Source organism: Corythoichthys intestinalis, chromosome 9 (assembly GCF_030265065.1).
Source record: "Corythoichthys intestinalis isolate RoL2023-P3 chromosome 9, ASM3026506v1, whole genome shotgun sequence".
In the NCBI taxonomy this organism is placed as follows: domain Eukaryota; kingdom Metazoa; phylum Chordata; class Actinopteri; order Syngnathiformes; family Syngnathidae; genus Corythoichthys; species Corythoichthys intestinalis.
In genome coordinates, this window is record NC_080403.1 from 48,988,681 (window position 1) to 49,007,022 (window position 18,342).

At 41.0% G+C, this 18,342-nt stretch overlaps 1 protein-coding gene across 3 annotated transcripts in view; it reads left to right on the forward strand.

The window, feature by feature from the left end:
* LOC130922251 (synaptotagmin-2-like) overlaps positions 1–16,012 on the forward strand; it is a 57,279-nt gene extending 41,267 nt beyond the window's left edge. For 2 of the 3 annotated variants that reach the window (XM_057846900.1, XM_057846901.1), the window contains exons 4-9: positions 2,627–2,758; positions 6,623–6,790; positions 9,974–10,141; positions 10,362–10,479; positions 11,666–11,799; positions 14,528–16,012. In XM_057846900.1, coding sequence (XP_057702883.1) covers positions 2,627–2,758; positions 6,623–6,790; positions 9,974–10,141; positions 10,362–10,479; positions 11,666–11,799; positions 14,528–14,743 — 936 coding nt within the window. In that variant the 3' untranslated portion in view covers positions 14,744–16,012. The remainder of the gene's footprint in view (positions 1–2,626; positions 2,759–6,622; positions 6,791–9,973; positions 10,142–10,361; positions 10,480–11,665; positions 11,800–14,527) is intronic. The other variant, XM_057846902.1, reaches the window with a different exon arrangement.
* The last annotated feature ends 2,330 nt before the right edge of the window (positions 16,013–18,342 follow it).

Genomic DNA, 18,342 nt, shown 5'->3' on the forward strand with positions numbered 1-18,342 from the left:
TGCCATTTGCCAAAAGCCATTTTGCCATATACTAAAAATATTCCATATGCCAAAAGCCATTTTGCCATATCCCCAAAAAACTGCCATTTGCCAAAAGCCATTTTGCCATACACTAAAAAAACATCCATATGTCAAAAGCCATTTATCCAGATACCAAAAAATTGCCATATGCCAAAAGCCATTTTGCCATATGCAAAAAAAGCCATAAGCCAAAAAACAAAAAATGCCATACGCCGAAAGCCATATTGCCATATGTTAAAAAATGCCATATGCCAAAAGCCATTTTGCCATATTTCAAATGCCACTTTTCGTTCTCGCTGTCTCACTAAATTTAACCACAAACTCTATGACATATTTGAATTCCAACATTTAACTCCAACCTCAAAACTCAACTCCAACCTTTTTACCCACACCCCTCTAATCAACCCTAACCCTATGTTTAAAAATAAGGCTACGTTCATACTACAGGTCTTAATGCACGAATCCGATTTTTTGTCATATCCGTTTTTTTGGCGTGCCCGTTCAGACTGCCTTTATCCATTGAGACCGTTCAAGTATTACGCATGCGCACTAATTCGCAGTCCGACACGCGCTAAGCAAGAAGACCCGCATGCGCAGAAGCATCAAAACAAATGACAGACGTCATCCGTCATTCCAGGGATATCATATTTTGCTTTTCAAAAGGTGGACACAAATAACAGACATAAATAATCCCCGTTTAGGCTTATATTCAAAGTTTATATGGATCGATAGCATGCACGCACTGTCCGTGCACGTCACACACACATACGGGCAGTTTGTCCCGACTCTCGGCCGTGGAGGCAATGTTGAAATATTGCTCACTTGGAACAGAGAGAAAACTGAGCATTCTCAGGCTTATCCTCAACCCATTTTTATTTTTTATGACTGTTGTCAAGCTCAGCTCTTCCTCAAAAGCCGTGTTCACTGCAAGCTAGGCGCTAATAACGCACAGGTGCATCGCTACGGTAACGACTCTCTCGCTATTTGATGACGTAATTGCTGCATTAAATCCGATTCGCGGGACTGGACAGTACAGACCGCCGCGACAGTCTGGGAAAATGTGGCCCAGATCGGATTTAGACCACATACGAAAGTGACCCAGATCGGATTTGAAATGGTCCCGTTCTATGCGACTTGTCACGTTCAGACCGTCAAGTTAATGCCTCACTCGAGTCGGAAAAACACGAAAAAATCGGATTCGTGCATTAAGACCTGTAGTATGAACGTAGCCTAATAGTCATGCAAATTTTTATTTTCTTCTAGTCATTAACCACATTTTGCTCCTCCAGCAATATCTCTGAGGATCACAACGCTATTCCTTCTAGTTAGCCGATGTTGTGCTTTTTTAATGTTTCTTCACTGCAGTGAAAAATGACACGCTTTGTTTCAACTATCGAGTGGGCGACTGCACAACAAGCAACTCTTGATAGATTAAAAGGATACGTGTTGATTCATCTGCGCCCTAATCGACTGACGCCCACATACACTGATCGTGGCTCTCGAATTAAAGCAATAAATTAGCATCGATGAAGGGCTTACATGAGTGTGTCATTTCTCACCGCACTGGCAACAGCGACCGCTTTCTCATGTTGTCTCGTAAGTTCAATCTCTTCCTCTCTCTGCTTTCCTTCCTCTTTTGTGGCTGTTGTGTGTCTGCCTTGTGTTTCTTGACCGTGGTGGACCGCCGTTCTACGGTAGGTGGATTGGCTGTTGCGTGGGGTAGTGGGGTCTCTGGAATGGCTGCTTTTCTGTTTGACTCCCCCATTTTATACCTTGGAAGGCCACCATTTGCTCAAGAGAAGGAGTTTAACCAGCTAACGCACTGACACGGACCAGAGAGCAACTGTCTAACACTATTAATCAATGCATGTGCTACAGGGCATGTTTTGGTGGGTTTGTGGAAAATGACGACTGCATGAATTCCAACTTCTTGTTGTAACCTCAATGACCAATCTGAAAAATTAAACTAGTCAGACAGAAGTAATCACAGAAGACTTTCAGTTTATTCTTGGCTGCAGCAATCTACGTTACAGCTAAAGTCAATTTTCAGGAAAAAATTTGTCAATGCAAGAGAGCCTCATTCTCCTCCGCGTTCTCTGTTTGCCATCAACAATCCAGTTTTTGATGGGTTAATGCGAATGGTCTTTACAGTACATATTTTAGAGCGTGAAAAAAAAAGTCCATGACCAAGTAGCTCAGTGAAATGGTGTGAAAAAGCCGCATGAGGGTTTCAAATCAGTTCTAGAGCTTACCACACAAAACATCCCCTTGCATTGCGAAGGAATGATTTAACAACTTACCCATTGTACCTTACAACCTAAGCGTTTTAAACATCAGGAGAGTGATGGAATGCTGACGGAACGCGCATGCGATGCCTCCACTGACTGGCTGCCCCTGTACTCCACTAGCATGTCAGAAGAGCTCAAATGGGATGATATAGTTGCTAAAAAAATAGAAATGTTGATATTATTAGGTTTACTTAATCAGCACTGTGCTGATGAGACTCATTGTACGTCATGCTAGAGATTTACTAGGGGCCCCGGTGCAGTGGATTCCTTTTTCACTTGAAATTTGTTATCCTCATGTTGTCACTTTATCGCCACAGAAACCACAGGATGATGATGATGATGAGGGAGAGACCGGACTCACGGAAGAGGAGAAGGAGGAGGAGGAAAAGGAACAAGAGAAACTGGGAAAGCTGCAGTACTCCATCGATTACGACTTTGAGAACACAAAGGTCTGTGGCCAACCTGTCAAGTTTGCGGGCAGGCAGGTGGTGTGTGGACCCAAGTGCAGGGAAAGGGAAGCAAGGCAGAAAAGGAGGTGCAACAATGTTTTGATTAATGCCAACAAAAAACAAAGTGCCAACAAAATGACCAGTGAATCCAAAAACTCTTAACAAACAAAAGTCAGTCTTAACAAATCAACTTACTTTAGGAGCACGACGAGGAACACGAGGAACTGGGGGAACGCTGACATGAACATGCACAATGTCGCGACAAAACTCAACAAAAATGGGGAACTTATATAGACACAGACACAGGTAACGAGTCAACGAGGAACAGGGGGTTGACACAGGAGGATGCAGTTTGGAGGATACACTAGGAGCAGGCACACCAGGGGAAATCAATGGGCAATCACAGGAATAAGTCATACTCGGAGGGAAAACACACAAAACCTAACACTACCCAAAAGTTCCAACAGTATACAGGGTGTCTAAAAGTCTCTTTACCATTTCAAAAATTTATTAAAAATCCAATTGATTAGATATTTTATTCAGATTTGTTCTATTGTACTCAGTGTTTATTGATGTTTTTCATTACACTGCATTTGTGTGTTTTTCTTCATCGAGACATCAATTTCTGCAAATGTTTACCTTAACCCAGGGGTGTCCAAACTTTTTGCAATGGGGGCCAGATTTGGTGTGGTGAAAATGTGGGGGGCCGACCTTGGCTAACGTCCTTTACGTAGAACAATATATTTAAGCAAATTTTAGCAAGCCATTCAGTGTGTCACATTTGCTTTATTATTTTTTTAAATGAATAATTTCAACAATCTTACAGCTAGCCATTGTGGCGTTCTCTTTCGGCTCTTGCGAAATAATGCTGCCGTGAAATTAAACTAGCTTTAAGTTGCTTCAATTTCTCGCTGCGAATCTTCCCTGCAATCTTGTCGTACATGTCAACGTGTCTTGTTTGGTAATATTGGCTCACATTGAAATTTTTAAAAACAGCGACTGTCTCTTTGCAAATGAGGCAGACACAGTTGTTGCGTATTTTAGTGAAGTAATAGTCAAAATTCCACCATTCCTTGAAGCGTCGGCCGTCACAGTCAACTTTCTTTTTTTTTTTGTTGTTGATTGTCGCCATTTTAGAAAATGGAAGTAATGGGTCACACGGGGTAATGTTGCTTAGCCCTTAAATACCTGCAACACGAAACAATTATCAGAGAATCCCAAAATTTGAAAAATAGGGTCCTAATGAAGCCTTTTTTTCCAAATTTGTAAAAAGAAAAGTCAAAATGAATGTGTAATAAGCACTCTAATATCTATAACCCATGCTAAATCATGTTTTTTTTTTCTCATAGAACCTGCAGATGCATGTGTTGACTTTCATCCATGGTTTTTTTTCCAAAAAGAAATGTCAAAATTCTAAATTAGTCTCAAAATCATGAAATTTTAGATGTATCAAATGTGATGCATTTGGCAATAAAGGGTTAAAGTGCTGCTGCCTTTTAGTGGGTAAATGAGGAGCAGCATTTTGTGTGTAAGCTACTTCATATGCTGGTTGCAGTACTGCTGACCAATTTATTAAGTCTGTGTGCAGGCCAGACGTTGTTGATTTTATGACAGAGGTTGGGGGCCGGACGAAATTTGACCACGGGCCGCATTTGGCCCCCGGGCCGGACTTTGGACATGTCCCCCTTAACCTTTTAACTGAATATATGGCACCACAACTGAATGACTTTCAACCATCCATCAGCAAGATGGTGCACCACCACATTGGGGGCTCCATGTTCGTGGGTTCCTCAATCAAACATTTCCAGACCGATGGATTGGAAGGGATGGGTCAATTCCTTGGCCGCCTTGTTTACCAGATATCACTCCCCTGGACTTCTTTCTATGGGGCTATGTTAAAGATATCGTGTGTCGAACAAAGATAAGGGACATTACTGACCTTAAGCGAAGGATTACTGATGCCATTGCCACAATTGATGAGGCTATGCTACAGCGAATATGGCAAGAAATCGAGTACCGCCTTGATGTGCTTCGTGCAACTAATGGTGACCATGTAGAAGTGTATTAAAAGAGGTAAAAAAAAAAAAACTTCAATAAACGCTGAATACAATAGAACAAATCTGAATAAAATATCGAATCAATTGCATTTTTAACAAATAGGGTTGTTCCGATCATTTTTTTTGCTCCCGATCCGATCCCGATCATTTTAATTTGAGTATCTGCCGATCCCGATATTTCCCGATCTGATTGCTTTTTTTTTGCTCCCGATTCAGTTCCAATCATTCCCGATAATTTTTCCCGATCATATACATTTTGGCAATGCATTAAGAAAAAAATGAATAAAACTCGGACGAATATATACATTCAACATACAGTACATAAGTAATGTATTTGTTTATTATTACAAGAAATCCTCAAGATGGCATTTACATTATTAACATTCTTTCTGTGAGAGGGATCCACGGATAGAAAGACTTGTGACTTTGTATATTGTGACTAAATATTGCCATCTAGTGTATTTGTTGAGCTTTCAGTAAATGATACTGTAGCCATGCCCAAATGCATGATGGGAAGTGGAACCATGACTGTGCGTAGTGCTACCAATTGATATATCTTCTCTGCGTTGGGAAATAACATATGGTGTTAAGAAAAAGATCAATTCCTACCTTGCTTCCCCACATTGACTCCCATGATATTTCTGATCGTAGGGAGAGGGATTGTAAGGTTTTAGCCAATTAAAAAAAGGCTCCAAAGGCAGCCAAAATTCACTCAAAATATATAATATATAATATATATATATAATATATAATATAATATATACATTCAATATACAGTACATAAGTACTGTAATTGTTTATTATGACAATAAATCCTCAAGATGGCATTTACATTATTAACATTCTTTCTGTGAGAGGGATCCACGGATAGAAAGACTTGTAATTCTTAAAGGATAAATGTGACTTTGTATATTGTGACTAAATATTGCCATCCAGCGTATTTGTTGAACTTTCAGTAAATGATACTGTAGCCATTTAACTGTTCTGCCCAAATGCATGATGGGAAGTGCAACCATGACTGTGCGTAGTGGCACCAATTCATATATCTTCTCTGCGTTGGGAAATAGCATAAGGTGTAAAGAAAAAGAAAAAGTTGAACTACTACATATCTTCCCCGCATTGCTTTCCCACGATATTTCTAATTGTTGAGAGAGGGATTTTAAGGCTTTAGCCAATTAAATATATGCTCCAAAGACTGCCAAAATTCACTCTACTCATTTTACACTGCCTTTTAGCTCTATATATAGGTAAATCGGCGCCATTATAGATTGAACGCGACAATACATGAGTGGGTCGTGCAGCGCATGCGTTAATTGCGTTAAATATTTTAACGTGATTAATTTTTTAATTAATTAATTACCGCCATTAATGCGATAAATTTGATAGCCCTACTTTAAGCCAGAACTAAAGACTCTGGATGAGTGTAAGACAATTTATTCTGTAACGTTAAATACAATTAGAAAACGATTTAATTAAAAAAAAAATATATATTTAAAAAAGGCATGTCCGATATTTTTTTGCCGATTCTGATACTTTGAAAATGACGTGATCGGACCCGGTCGATCGGGATGACATCTTTTTAAATAAATTTTTGAAATGGTAAAGAGACTTTATGGACACCCTGTATTTCCTCAATTTTTCAGGCCTGAATCCAAAGAAACACTTGTGATGAATACATAGCATGCAATTTTATCCTCTGCCAACCAGTGATCACTTGACAAAGTGTCGTGTGGAAGAAAGACTGCATGATGTTGTTTTATTTGCTTACATAAATCAAGTCGTGTTTACACCGTATTTCTATGCGCAGCTCACTGTTGGCATCCTTCAAGCTGCGGACCTCATGTCCATGGATTCAGGCGGGACTTCCGACCCATACGTTCGAGTTCTGCTCTTACCTGAAAAGAAGAAGAAATTTGACACCAAAGTCCACAAGAAAACTCTCAACCCAGTTTTCAATGAGACCTTTGTCTTCAAGGTAAGTCTGTATACAGTAAGCCAGACTATATATGAGCATCAACGTCTATTTGGAATGTGTTCGTGAGACTGCTTGTCTTGGCTAATAAGGTCTGTAGGGACTCGATAAATGTCTCCGGGTCAGATTCAAAGTTCTGCCTGTCTGCACATTTGCTGCAACTGCAGAGCCAATCATACAGTACAGAACTTTTCGTGAGATGAAGATGTCTTCATTTTCAAGGTTTACCGTTTTGCTCCAATAAGTCCAATCCTGTTTTTCACAGAAGCCTTGGGATGGACACACGATGGTATTCCGAAGCTCCATCAATTCGTCATCCATCCGTGCATTATCTATTACTGGTTTCCTCATTAATATCCTGAGATTGGCTATTAAAATCAAAACCCGGAATACTGCGCAATAGGGGTGTCCCGATCCAGGTTTTAGCACTTCTGATCCGATACCAATACTGGCCGATACCGATACCGGCCTATCTGAGCACGTGTTAAAGTTTAAAGTTATTTAGCCTCCTTACTTAGTTGTCAGACTCATGTTGAAAAAGGTTTTAGTACTCTTGATAACAACTAGCCAGCTGAATTAGGTGAGTTTGAATAACACACAACGGTTGGTAACAAGAAACTGACCTGTTTATTCAGTGACAAACACAAAACATTATAAATAACAAACAGAAATGGCATAGTCAGTCAGTAAAATGTGCAAATAATATTGTAAACTGTCTTAAAAAAGCAAAACACACCAACAACCTCAGTGGAAAATCCCACAAACCCCCCAAGCTATTAGATGCGTTTAATGTTTCGTGCATTAGTTACAAAAATTGTATAAAAAGCCTCTCAGGTTTAAATGAACGACTGTTTCAGTATCAAGTTAACATTTTAAAACAGAAAAAATAAAATACTCAAGTCCCCATTCTGTATCAGCAGCTTTAAACTACATTCAATTCATTTAATTTTGCGAATCAACTGTTAAAGTTGTTAAAATTGCTCCCGTTATTTCATAATTTCCCTTCCGTCTACTTTTGACATGTGAAAGTTTTAAAACTGTTTTGAAGATAGATTCAAGTCAAGATTTTGCCGATTTAGGAGTATTTTAGATAAAAAGTTAATTAATTTGGAAGGTTCACAACAGCCTACTAGGGAAGTCTCCTGCTTTAAGATGGCGGCTGTTTACTAACGCAACTAGTTTTCAATATGTCAATGTTGCTAACGTCGTCGAGTCTGTCATTTTGCATCTAGTTCTATATACATATGATATCTATTGTCGCCGAGTCTGTCATTTTGCATCTAGTTCTATATACATATGATATCTATTATCTACAGTAAAACGATGTTGACGTAGTTTGTAGCGGCTGTCAGCAGCAGTCAGGTATTCTTGTATTTTTTATCCAGCGGCATGAGTTGAGCTAAAGCCGTGAGTTGAGCATTGGCATTACCCGGATTTATGACAAGCATGATGTTTACTCTCGGGACGCAATGCGGTCCGTTTCTCATTGCGTCCCGAAGATCTTGCTGTGTATTAGTTCCGCTTTACTTGACATATTTCAAAAATCAGAATTTGGATCTTTGTGAATCGTTCTCGAATCTTCCACTGCCGAATCGCTCAAAGATGTAATGACGGCTGGGCATGTTGTACCGTGGTTCTAAGTGTTGGATGGTGCGTCTTTACTCACGAGAGATAATGGCTCGTCATCCAGAATGAATTCTTCGGCAATGACTCGTTATTCCCTGGGCTTTGGGACTGTCGAGTGCCAGTTTGTCACGCATAGCAAAAGTTTCTGCCAGTGTTAGTTGCGTAGGACCTTTCTTTTTGTCTTCGGTTTTCTTAAAATACTCTTTATATTGTTTGGGGATGGTATTTCGCTAAATGCTTGATTAGGTTGGTTGTACTAAAAATTCTTTCAGCTTTACCACCACACTTGACTTTATTGGGGCATATGTTGCACTCTGCCGCTTCGTCTTTGTCGTCATAAGGTGAAATTATCCCACACAGCTGACATTTTTACCGATAAAGTATCTCGGTAAATTGGGAGACGGTAATGTAAATGTAGTGTGTTGAAGGTGTGCCGTAAAATGCGGACCGGATTTCAGTGAAACTGAAGCAAAAACTGGAATGGATTATGTAAGTCGGTGCGCTGGAAAACCCGGACCGGACTTTACAACAACAACAAAAAAAACTGGATCGGAATTTTTTTCGTGTTGGCCGATCCGATATCGATGCAGATTTTTTTTGCCCATATCGATGTCCGATCCGATCCAAATATCGGATTGGGACAGCTCTACTGCGCAACACTACGTCTCCAACTCAGACCTAAAATTTGATAGCCATTTAAAGTCCGTCACTAAATCCGCTTATTACCACCTAAAAAATATAACCAGAATTAAGGGGCTTCTGACTCAACAAGACATGGAAAAACTTATGCATGCATTCATTTTCAGCAGATTGGACTATTGCAACGGTATATTTACAGGTCTTGATAAAAAATCAGTCAGGAAGTTGCAGCTGGTACAGAATGCTGCAGCCAGAGTCCTCACAAACACATTACACCAGTTTTGAAATTGCTACACTGGCTTCCAGTAAGTCAAAGGATAGACTATAAAATACTACTGCTCGTCTACAAAACACTTAATGGCCTTGGACCAAAATACATGCTTGACTTGTTAGAGTCCTATGAGACATCTAGACCCCTAAGGTCGTTTGGAACCGGTCTTCTGCATGTTCCAAGAACAAGAACCAAGCAGGGTGAGGCAGCATTTAGTTATTATGCTCCTCACCTCTGGAACAAGTTACCCGAACGTCTGAAGTATGCTCAAACTGTTAGCTCTTTTAAATCAGGGCTAAAAACGCTTTTGTTTAGCACTGCATATCTATAACTGTCTATATATTTCAATCTACCTGCTTTCTATTCCTCTTATTTTTATGTCCATTGCTGATTTCAATTATTATTATTAGTAGTAGTTTTTGTTTTATTTTTATTTTATTTATTTATTTTTATTTTGTGATTAAATGCGATCATTTGTCTTCGTTTCTACGTTGTGTTGATTTAAATGAGATTTTTATGATCTTCATGTGATGTAAAGCACTTTGAATTGCCTTGTGTTGAATTGTGCTATATAAATAAATTTGCCTTGCCTTGCCTTGCCTTTGCAAAAACCTGTATTTATGGTTTATTAAATAACGATTTTTGTTCAGGTCCCTTACGAAGAACTCGGTGGCAAAACTCTGGCAATGTCCGTTTTCGACTATGACCGCTTCTCAAAGCATGATGTCATCGGTGAGGTGAAGCTGCCCATGAACACCATCGACCTGGGGCGGCCTATTGAGGAGTGGCGGGACCTGGAGAGTGCCGATCAAGAGGAGGTGACCATTCAATTGTGTTATTACTATTTCTGTAGTGCCAATGTCTTCATTTTTACACTGAGGCATTACCACACTGGGAAAGAGATCATTTCAAAATGAAGGGAGAAGCACCACATCTGGTGCCAGTGGAGACGGGAGCTATGTTTTCTACATTGCTTCATTATTCTTAATGAAACCGCAATCTTCATACCTGTCATCTCTGGCATCTGTGCTGTTTCAGCCTGAGAAACTCGGGGACATCTGCATATCTCTACGTTACGTCCCAACTGCCGGGAAACTCACCGTTTGCATCCTGGAGGCCAAGAACCTGAAGAAGATGGATGCCTGCGGATTATCTGGTAGGGAGACATTTATCACAAACACAAGTACAGTGACTCTTCAGTTTACCATTGGATTCCTTTCTCGCGGCAGGCTAATTTATATGCAAGTAGGAACGTGCCGTAGTTCATAATTAATTGGTGCCAAGGGTGTAGTCAAGTCATCTTAGAGTTCAAGTCATTGTTAGGGTGACCACGTTTCCTGAGTCCCATGCGCAAACTTCAAGGGGTATTCAAAAAGCAATGCACCCAACTTTATTATGTACAAAAAAATTATAATACCAACATGTATTATACATCAAAAGAAAGGTACAAGTGTGAGGATTGCATTTTTACTTCTCCACATAGTCTCCACCTCTCTCAAGAGCTACAGTCCACCTATGAACGAGGGCATGTATACCAGTGTTGTAGAACTCAGGCGGTTGATCTCTAAACCAATTCTCGACAGCAGTTTTCACTTCATTGTCATTGCCATATCGGTTGCCACGGGGTCCTTCTTTCATTGGACCAAAGAGGAGGTAGTATGACGGTGCCAAATCAGGAGAATATGGCGGGTGTGGTATCACAGTTCATCCAAATGAAGTGATGACCTCCATGGTCCTGATGCTTGTGTGAGGACGTGCATTTTCATGCTGGAGGAGCACATTTGCCATGTCCAAGTTGGGCCGAACACGTCGAATTCTTGCTTTGAGCTTCCCAAGAGTCTCAATGTATACCTCAGAGTTAAAGGTTTCCCCCTTCGGCAAAAAATCCACAAGGATTAAACCTTGAGAATCCCCAAAAAACGGTGGCCTTAAACTTTTTAGTCCTTGGCCATTCCAAAGATCTCCTTTTAGATTCAGGTTAGAAATGGTATACCCATGTATCATCTCCAGTAATGAGGTATCAGGGTTCAGAGGGGTTTCTCCCTCTGCAACAAGGAATTCCATTACAGCTCTTTGTTTCTGACGAGCTTCAAGAGAGGCAGCCATTTTGGAAGCTAGTTTAAGCTTTAAAATTTTGAAATTAAGAAAACCACATACAACAGTCGCAAAAAGGTATGTCCTATCATGTTTGTGCGAAATATAAACAAAATTGGTAAAATCCTGTATGAGCAATGCACTTGAGTGCATTAATTTTTGAATGCCCCTCGTACTGTTTTGCTAATTCGCCATATTTTGAGACCTTTGTAAACCAAACTGCTGACTTGTACTCCTGTCTTCCGTAGACCCATATGTGAAGATCCAGCTGCTGCAGGGAGGTAAACGTCTGAAAAAGAAGAAGACCACAGTGAAGAAGAACACCCTCAACCCGTACTACAATGAATCTTTCAGCTTTGAAATCCCTCTGGAACAAATGCAGGTACGGTACACGTCAAAGTAAAGTCTTCAGTTACAGGCTTCTCCTACTTGAAGGTAGGGTTGTACAGGGTACAGTACCTTAGTTTGAGAGTAAGTAATGTATCTGTAACTGGTGCAAGATGGGTGCTGTGCATCTAGGGTTGCCATCAGTGCTGGATTGCACAGGACAACCCAGAATATAGACCCCAATCACGTGACGTCACAACTCCGCCCCCCTGACTGGTGCTGCTATATTGTCCGTCAACTTATCGTGTTTACATATTACCGCTACGTACATTCCTCCTATTACTGCGTGTTTTTCTGCTTGTCTAAGGAATCACCGCCTAGTAAACGAACCCAAAAACCTTCCTGACAATCGTTAACATTGATTAATCAAAATGGTAATTCCTCATCGTGACATAAACTGGAGTATGATTGGAAATTTTGTGGTCTCAGGAAGAGCTCTGACGCAAGGTACGGGACCGGACGGGAGGAAACATCGGTTTGGGCATCAAATATGGATACAGCGATCACGTGATTGTGTGACGTTGGTGATTGGGGTATATTGGAAGTTCTGATTGCCGGCGGTACCAATCGGAACTTCCTAAATTCCAGGATGTCCCGCACAATCTGGGAGTGTTGGCAACCCTATGTCAGTACTTCTCAAATAGTGGGGCGCGCCCCCCGGGGGGGGGCGCAGAGCGATGCCAGGGGTGGCGCATGTGACCTCGGGGAACATGCTTTTTTTTTCTTTTTTTTTCGCCGTACTAGAATAAAGTGTACTTGCACATCCACTCAGCTGGTGGCAGTGGCGCTCTCATTTTCAAGTATTTTTTGAAGGAAGCAAGAGCACACAAAAGAGAGATATGAAGAGCTGTGCGCCGCCGCCGTTTTCGAAAGCCGTTTTCCGGCCGGACTCACGCAGCGACCCACTGTCTTCTCCGGTTCTCACGTGTCCGCCCAAGAAGTGCCATTTTCGGCTTGGGATCGTCACGACGACCGCCCTCACCAACGGTTCTCCCTCGGCCGCCGAGAATGCGCTTTTTTCGGGCCGTTTGCCTTTTGGCTTTGACATTTAATACAGTGGTAGATGAGGAAAGACCACTAAATTACTGTGTCTAAAAAATGATTATAGCGGACAGCCGGAAGCCAAATCAATTAAGACGCCACTTAGCACTAGAAAACCCAGCAGAGGCCGATTTGGCCTTTCCCAAGACAAACTCTCCTAATATTCCCTAGCAATAGCCGATTTGGCCTCCGTGACTCATGTGATAGTTTGTCAGTTCAAGTCAAGCTACATTTATTTAATTACATGTATTTATGAAGTTTGACACTTTTTACACATTTTTTAATTGACCTCTCCTATACTCCACACATAACGACAGATAGCATGGCCCAAATGTGTACATTGTTTTGAAGAAGAAAAAAAAGCATTTTGGAACTGCAATTTGATTATAAAGGAGGATTGTGTCTATAGTTTAGAACAGCGGTCTCAAACCGACTCCACAAAGGGCCGCAGTGGGTCCTGGTTTTTGTTCCAACAGATCCAGCACAAACAGTTCAACCAATGAGGTTTCTACTAACATAAGCAGCACCTGATTGCAATCAACTGATTACACTTGTAAGAAACCAGATTGGTGAAAAGGTATTTGTCTCGTTTGGTTGGAATGAAATCCAGTACCCCCTGCGGCCCTTTGAGGACCGGTTTGAGACCACTGGTTTAGAAGGACTGAATCAGGGGCATGGAGAATGGATTGTGGTCATTGTGACTGAAGTTAATGTATGTCTAGCGGTTGCATTTCCATATGAACGGCTGTTGTCTCTCCGACAGCAACTTGCCAATTCAAAAGCACTTGGGTCATTTTTGCCACCTCTGGGTTTTCGGGCAGAGGCCATATCAGCCATTGTTTGGGACTAGTAGGAATACCAGAATTCTCTGGGACTTCTAGTGTTAAAGACATTAGACCCCAATCTCATTGATAAGCCGCTTGGTTGTTTTTCAGCGAAAACGTGCCGAATATTGCCAACAATCGTCCCGCTTTGTCAGTGTTATATCAGTAAACCAGTGAGCACTGTTAGTATGCTTAGTGCAAAATAACCCCACACCATTGCAAACTGGAGGTGATACTGTGAGCAGTGAAATTAAAAACTGTCCTTCTGTCCTAAGACACTCTTTTTTTTTTCTTCTTCTATTCAGTTCTGTTTTTTCGGTAAATTTTTTTTGGCATATTGTCCTCATGAGTTAATGTTTTTAATCACTTTGAATTTGTTATTATTTACTGATTTTATTTTTCAGTATCAAATGGTCAAAAATGTACTTTGAGTGTATTTTTACAGTTTGGATGTGACTTTTTTTTTTAAATTCAGGCAAATTGATGTGCGTTAAGTCTTTTTTGTTACAAACAAAACAATGTTAATAAAGTTATACTTTATAAGTTGATGTTATTTTCTCTGATAGAAAAAAAAGCACAATGTGAGGCAGAGGCGTACTTATAATAGTAATATTATCGACAAATGATACTATTTACAGTGGTGGCAGAGTTTGGGGGGGCGCGAAACATTAAGTCTTCCTTGGGGGGGCGTAACAGAAAATAATTGAGAAGCACTGCCCTATGTGCATCAACAAAGCGTGCCGAAGCCGCAAGCTTTGGCTAATAGCTCAGTTGTCAGAGTGTTCCCCTTCCAAGGTGACAGCGCGGTTACATATCTGTCCAGTGAGTGTTTTGGTGACCCGCCTTTATCGATTACAGAAAATCCTGGTGGCCGTAACAGTGTTCGACTACGACAAGATCGGCAAGAACGACGCCATCGGAAAAATCTTTGTTGGCAGCAAGGCTACCGGGCTAGGTCTCAAGCACTGGTCGGACATGCTGGCCAACCCGCGCCGCCCCATCGCCCAGTGGCACGCCTTGCAACCGGAGGAGGACATCGACGGTCAGCTAGCTTCCTTGGCGGCCAAGAAGTAACCGGCGAAGTCGCGAACCATCGAAACCCTTCATTAAGAAACTTTGCATGACTCAACCCCGACTCGTCACAAACCTGCTCAGCAAACGACTCAGTAGAATAGATTCAGTTTGGGTTTCAAAGCGTCCCATCTGGCATATTAGTGTCTGCTTAAGTGACCCAACTTAAATTCCTTTCATGTTAAGGTTCTTCTAGACTGAAGTCTGAGCTGGATTTAAACTGGGTTTAGTTATTCAAGCATGCTTTGCCCACCTGTTCATGGCTTTGCGTACCTCTCTTGCAAATAGGCAGATAGGAAGGTTTTAGGTCCTACTTGAGAAATAAGTTGTGTCGGTCTATGCATTTAGATTGACTTGAACTAGAGAACATTTTGAGGGATCAATATGAGTTTCAAGAAGTAAGCAGGGACACTTATCGTGCCAATTGAAATGACCGCATGGATGTAAAACCTGACTCACCTTAAACTGATCATACATGAAAAAAAAAAAGCGCAAATTAAGATAGTTTCGTATTTGACAGTTGATGGTTGAATTGGCAGCTACGTCTGAAAATTGAGTGTATTTTCCAAATTCTGACTTTACAGCATACAAGTAGCTGCAGATGGTCTGCACCTCACAACCTTGCAATTTCCGTGAACTCATTGCAGCCTGCCCAATTAAAACAAATTTGACGTAGTTAATTTAGGTGTTGTCACGCTAGTTGATTTTTGTCGTCGGTAGTTAAAAGTGGTATGCTTTCCAAGTTCAAAGGTCGCTGGCGAATACTTCAGACGTTATTTTGAGACATGTCAGAGGCTATTTTGCTAGACCAAAAAGAAACAACGGAATGTAGCATGCCTCGCAGCGTTTTGTCATCACTGAAATGCTCTCCTTATCAAAAGCCAAAGAGCCTTCAACACCAACAGAAGCAAAACTAGATGTCGCGCTCTGGGTTCACGCAAAAACAATAGCCTAAAAGCGCAGCCTTTCGCTTCTCGCGCTGACCGTTTTGTCGTTTTGACCACGATCCTCTTCCATCGAGCTCATTTGTTAATAGCTACAGCATGTATGTATGTACAATGTAAATACTAGCATGTTTTAAAGCGATCTTATGATTATATTATGTGTTTTGTGCCCTTGTGTCATTTTTTTGATAATAAAACCGCTAAAGAAAACAAAAATGGTAGCATTTTCTCATTGTGTCACCATAACTTTAAGTCATTGGTGTCCAAACTATGGCCCGCCGGCCAAATTATGAAAATATCATTGAATATGTACAGCACAAGAAGCTTTTGCACTTCTCAGCTTCTACCAAAGATAGAGCTGGTTGGTTAAACAGTGCCTCTCTATTAGCACTGGAGTCAAACCCTGACAACATGTAGAGAAACTGTAGAATTTCAGTATTTTGTTTTACATATATTGATATATTTTAAAAAAGTAATAATCCAACATGATAAAGTGAGCTGCAATTTTCTTGACTTGTTTACTGTCATTTTATCATTGCGCTGCAAAGTTTGTTTGAGTTGTGTAATACAGTGGTCCCCAAGCTTTTTAGCACCATGGACCGTTAATATGTGGGCCTTTTTGTTTTTCTGGACCGGCAATGTGTGGCAAAAAATTACAGTAAATATAACATTAAGTGCAGAGAAAATGTAACTCACCATACACAGAATCAACCTTTTTTAACAGCGGCCTCTCCTAAAACTTTGCAGCAAACATCCTTGGTCGCAGGCATAATGAGTCCTTCTCCAATCGTGAAAGTTTTCTTGGCTTTGGCAATACGGTTCAGCACAAGGTATGATGCTCTCAGTGCATTCGCTTTTGTTTGCTAGCTTTCAGCCACATAGAATAGAATAGAATAGAATAGAATAGAATAGAATAGAATAGAATAGAATAGAATAGCCCCTTATTGTCATTATGCAGTTTTACAATGTAATTGTGGAGCATCTCCCTTTACATTGCAGGACAGGTAAAAATCTTGAGGCGGCTGGCAAGAATAAAAGTATAACATCTAAATAAATATAAAATATGTATGAGGTAGTCCTATGTTCGGGCAGTGCAAATACTGTAACTGAAGTGAATTAGCAGCAGTTGACAGTGAAGGGATTCATTATTGCACATTAATATTGCATTTAAATAGGTGTCGCACATAGAATATGTGTGAACAGAAGTAGCATTAGTTGACAGTGAGGCATTGAATATTGCACATTAATATTGCACGTTAAGTATTGCACATAGAATATGTGTGAATAGAAGTTAAGTAGCAAAAGTTGACAATGAGGCATTGAATATTGCACTTGGTAAGTATTGCACATAGTATATTGCATGTAAATGAATATTGGACATTGGGTGATGTGGTGTTACATATGGCTATTCAGGGTGGAGATGGCTGACTGTTCCTCAGTCTGTTTGCTCTTGCTTTTAAACACCTATAGCGTCTCCGAGAGGGTAGCAGTTCAAACAGCTGGAAACCAGGATGTGAGCTGTCCTTGAGGATGTTTAGAGCTCTGCTGAGGCATCGAGAGATGTCCATCAGGGAGGGGAGAGGACAGCCAATGATCCTCTGCATCATCTTGACTGTCCTCTGAAGCCTCTCCCTGTCTGCGTCAGTGCAGCTCCCGTACCAGGTGGAAATGCAGTAAGTAATTAGCAGGCTCTCAATGGATGAGTGGTAGAAGGCCAGCAGCAGCTTCCTATCCAACTTGTTCCTCCTGCGGACTCGCAGGAAGTGCAGACGATGCTGAGCCTTCTTTATGATAGCTGTTATGTTTGCTGTCCATGAGAGGTCATCTGAGATCTGGACTCCCAGGAACCTGAAGGTGTGGACCCTCTCAACACACTTGCCGTTCCTCCTGAAGTCCATGATGACCTCTTTGGTTTTGGTGGTGTTCAGGGCCAGGTTGTTGTCTGAGCACCATGCTGAGAGTTTGTGGACTTCCTCTCTCTAGAGTGCCTCATCTTCCTATGGGATTAGTCCAACCACTGTGGTGTCATCAGCAAACTTGACGATGCTGAATGGACATGGTTGTAGGCTCCTCTTCTGGTTCAGCAGGTGGCCTTTTTTCCGTAAAAAAGCTGTCCAAAGACCTCCCTGCCCACAGCACAAAGCCAACAGCAGCTAACTATTCAGTTTACATTTACTGACACTCGTTTGCCATAGGTGTGCAAACACCCCAGTAATGGCAGCCAACCACTAGATGGCAATGTACACAAATTTGAACTCGGATTAGTCAATAGAGTAGACAGGCATATTGATGTGTCAAGAGCCACAGGCGAGATTGCGGTCGTTAACAAATGATTTATTATTTCTCTGCAGCCTGGTAGCAAATGCTAATAATCTTTTGCAAAATCCTTCTACTACTGGAGTATTTTGTTGCTTGTATTCCTTAACTAATTCATTGACAATTACAGACATAAAATCCGTTTGAACCGGGAAGGGTGGCATTAAGTGATCATGCTTCACTGCCATTGAAGGCGATAGATGTCCAATCCAATTTGACTGGCCCTCCCAGTCAAAAGAGACTTCTATCGCCATCAATGGCAGCCAATGAGTTAATACTTAGAAATAATTAAATACATTAAAAAAAAAAAAAAAAAAAAAAAAAAAAAGATCTTGACGTAAT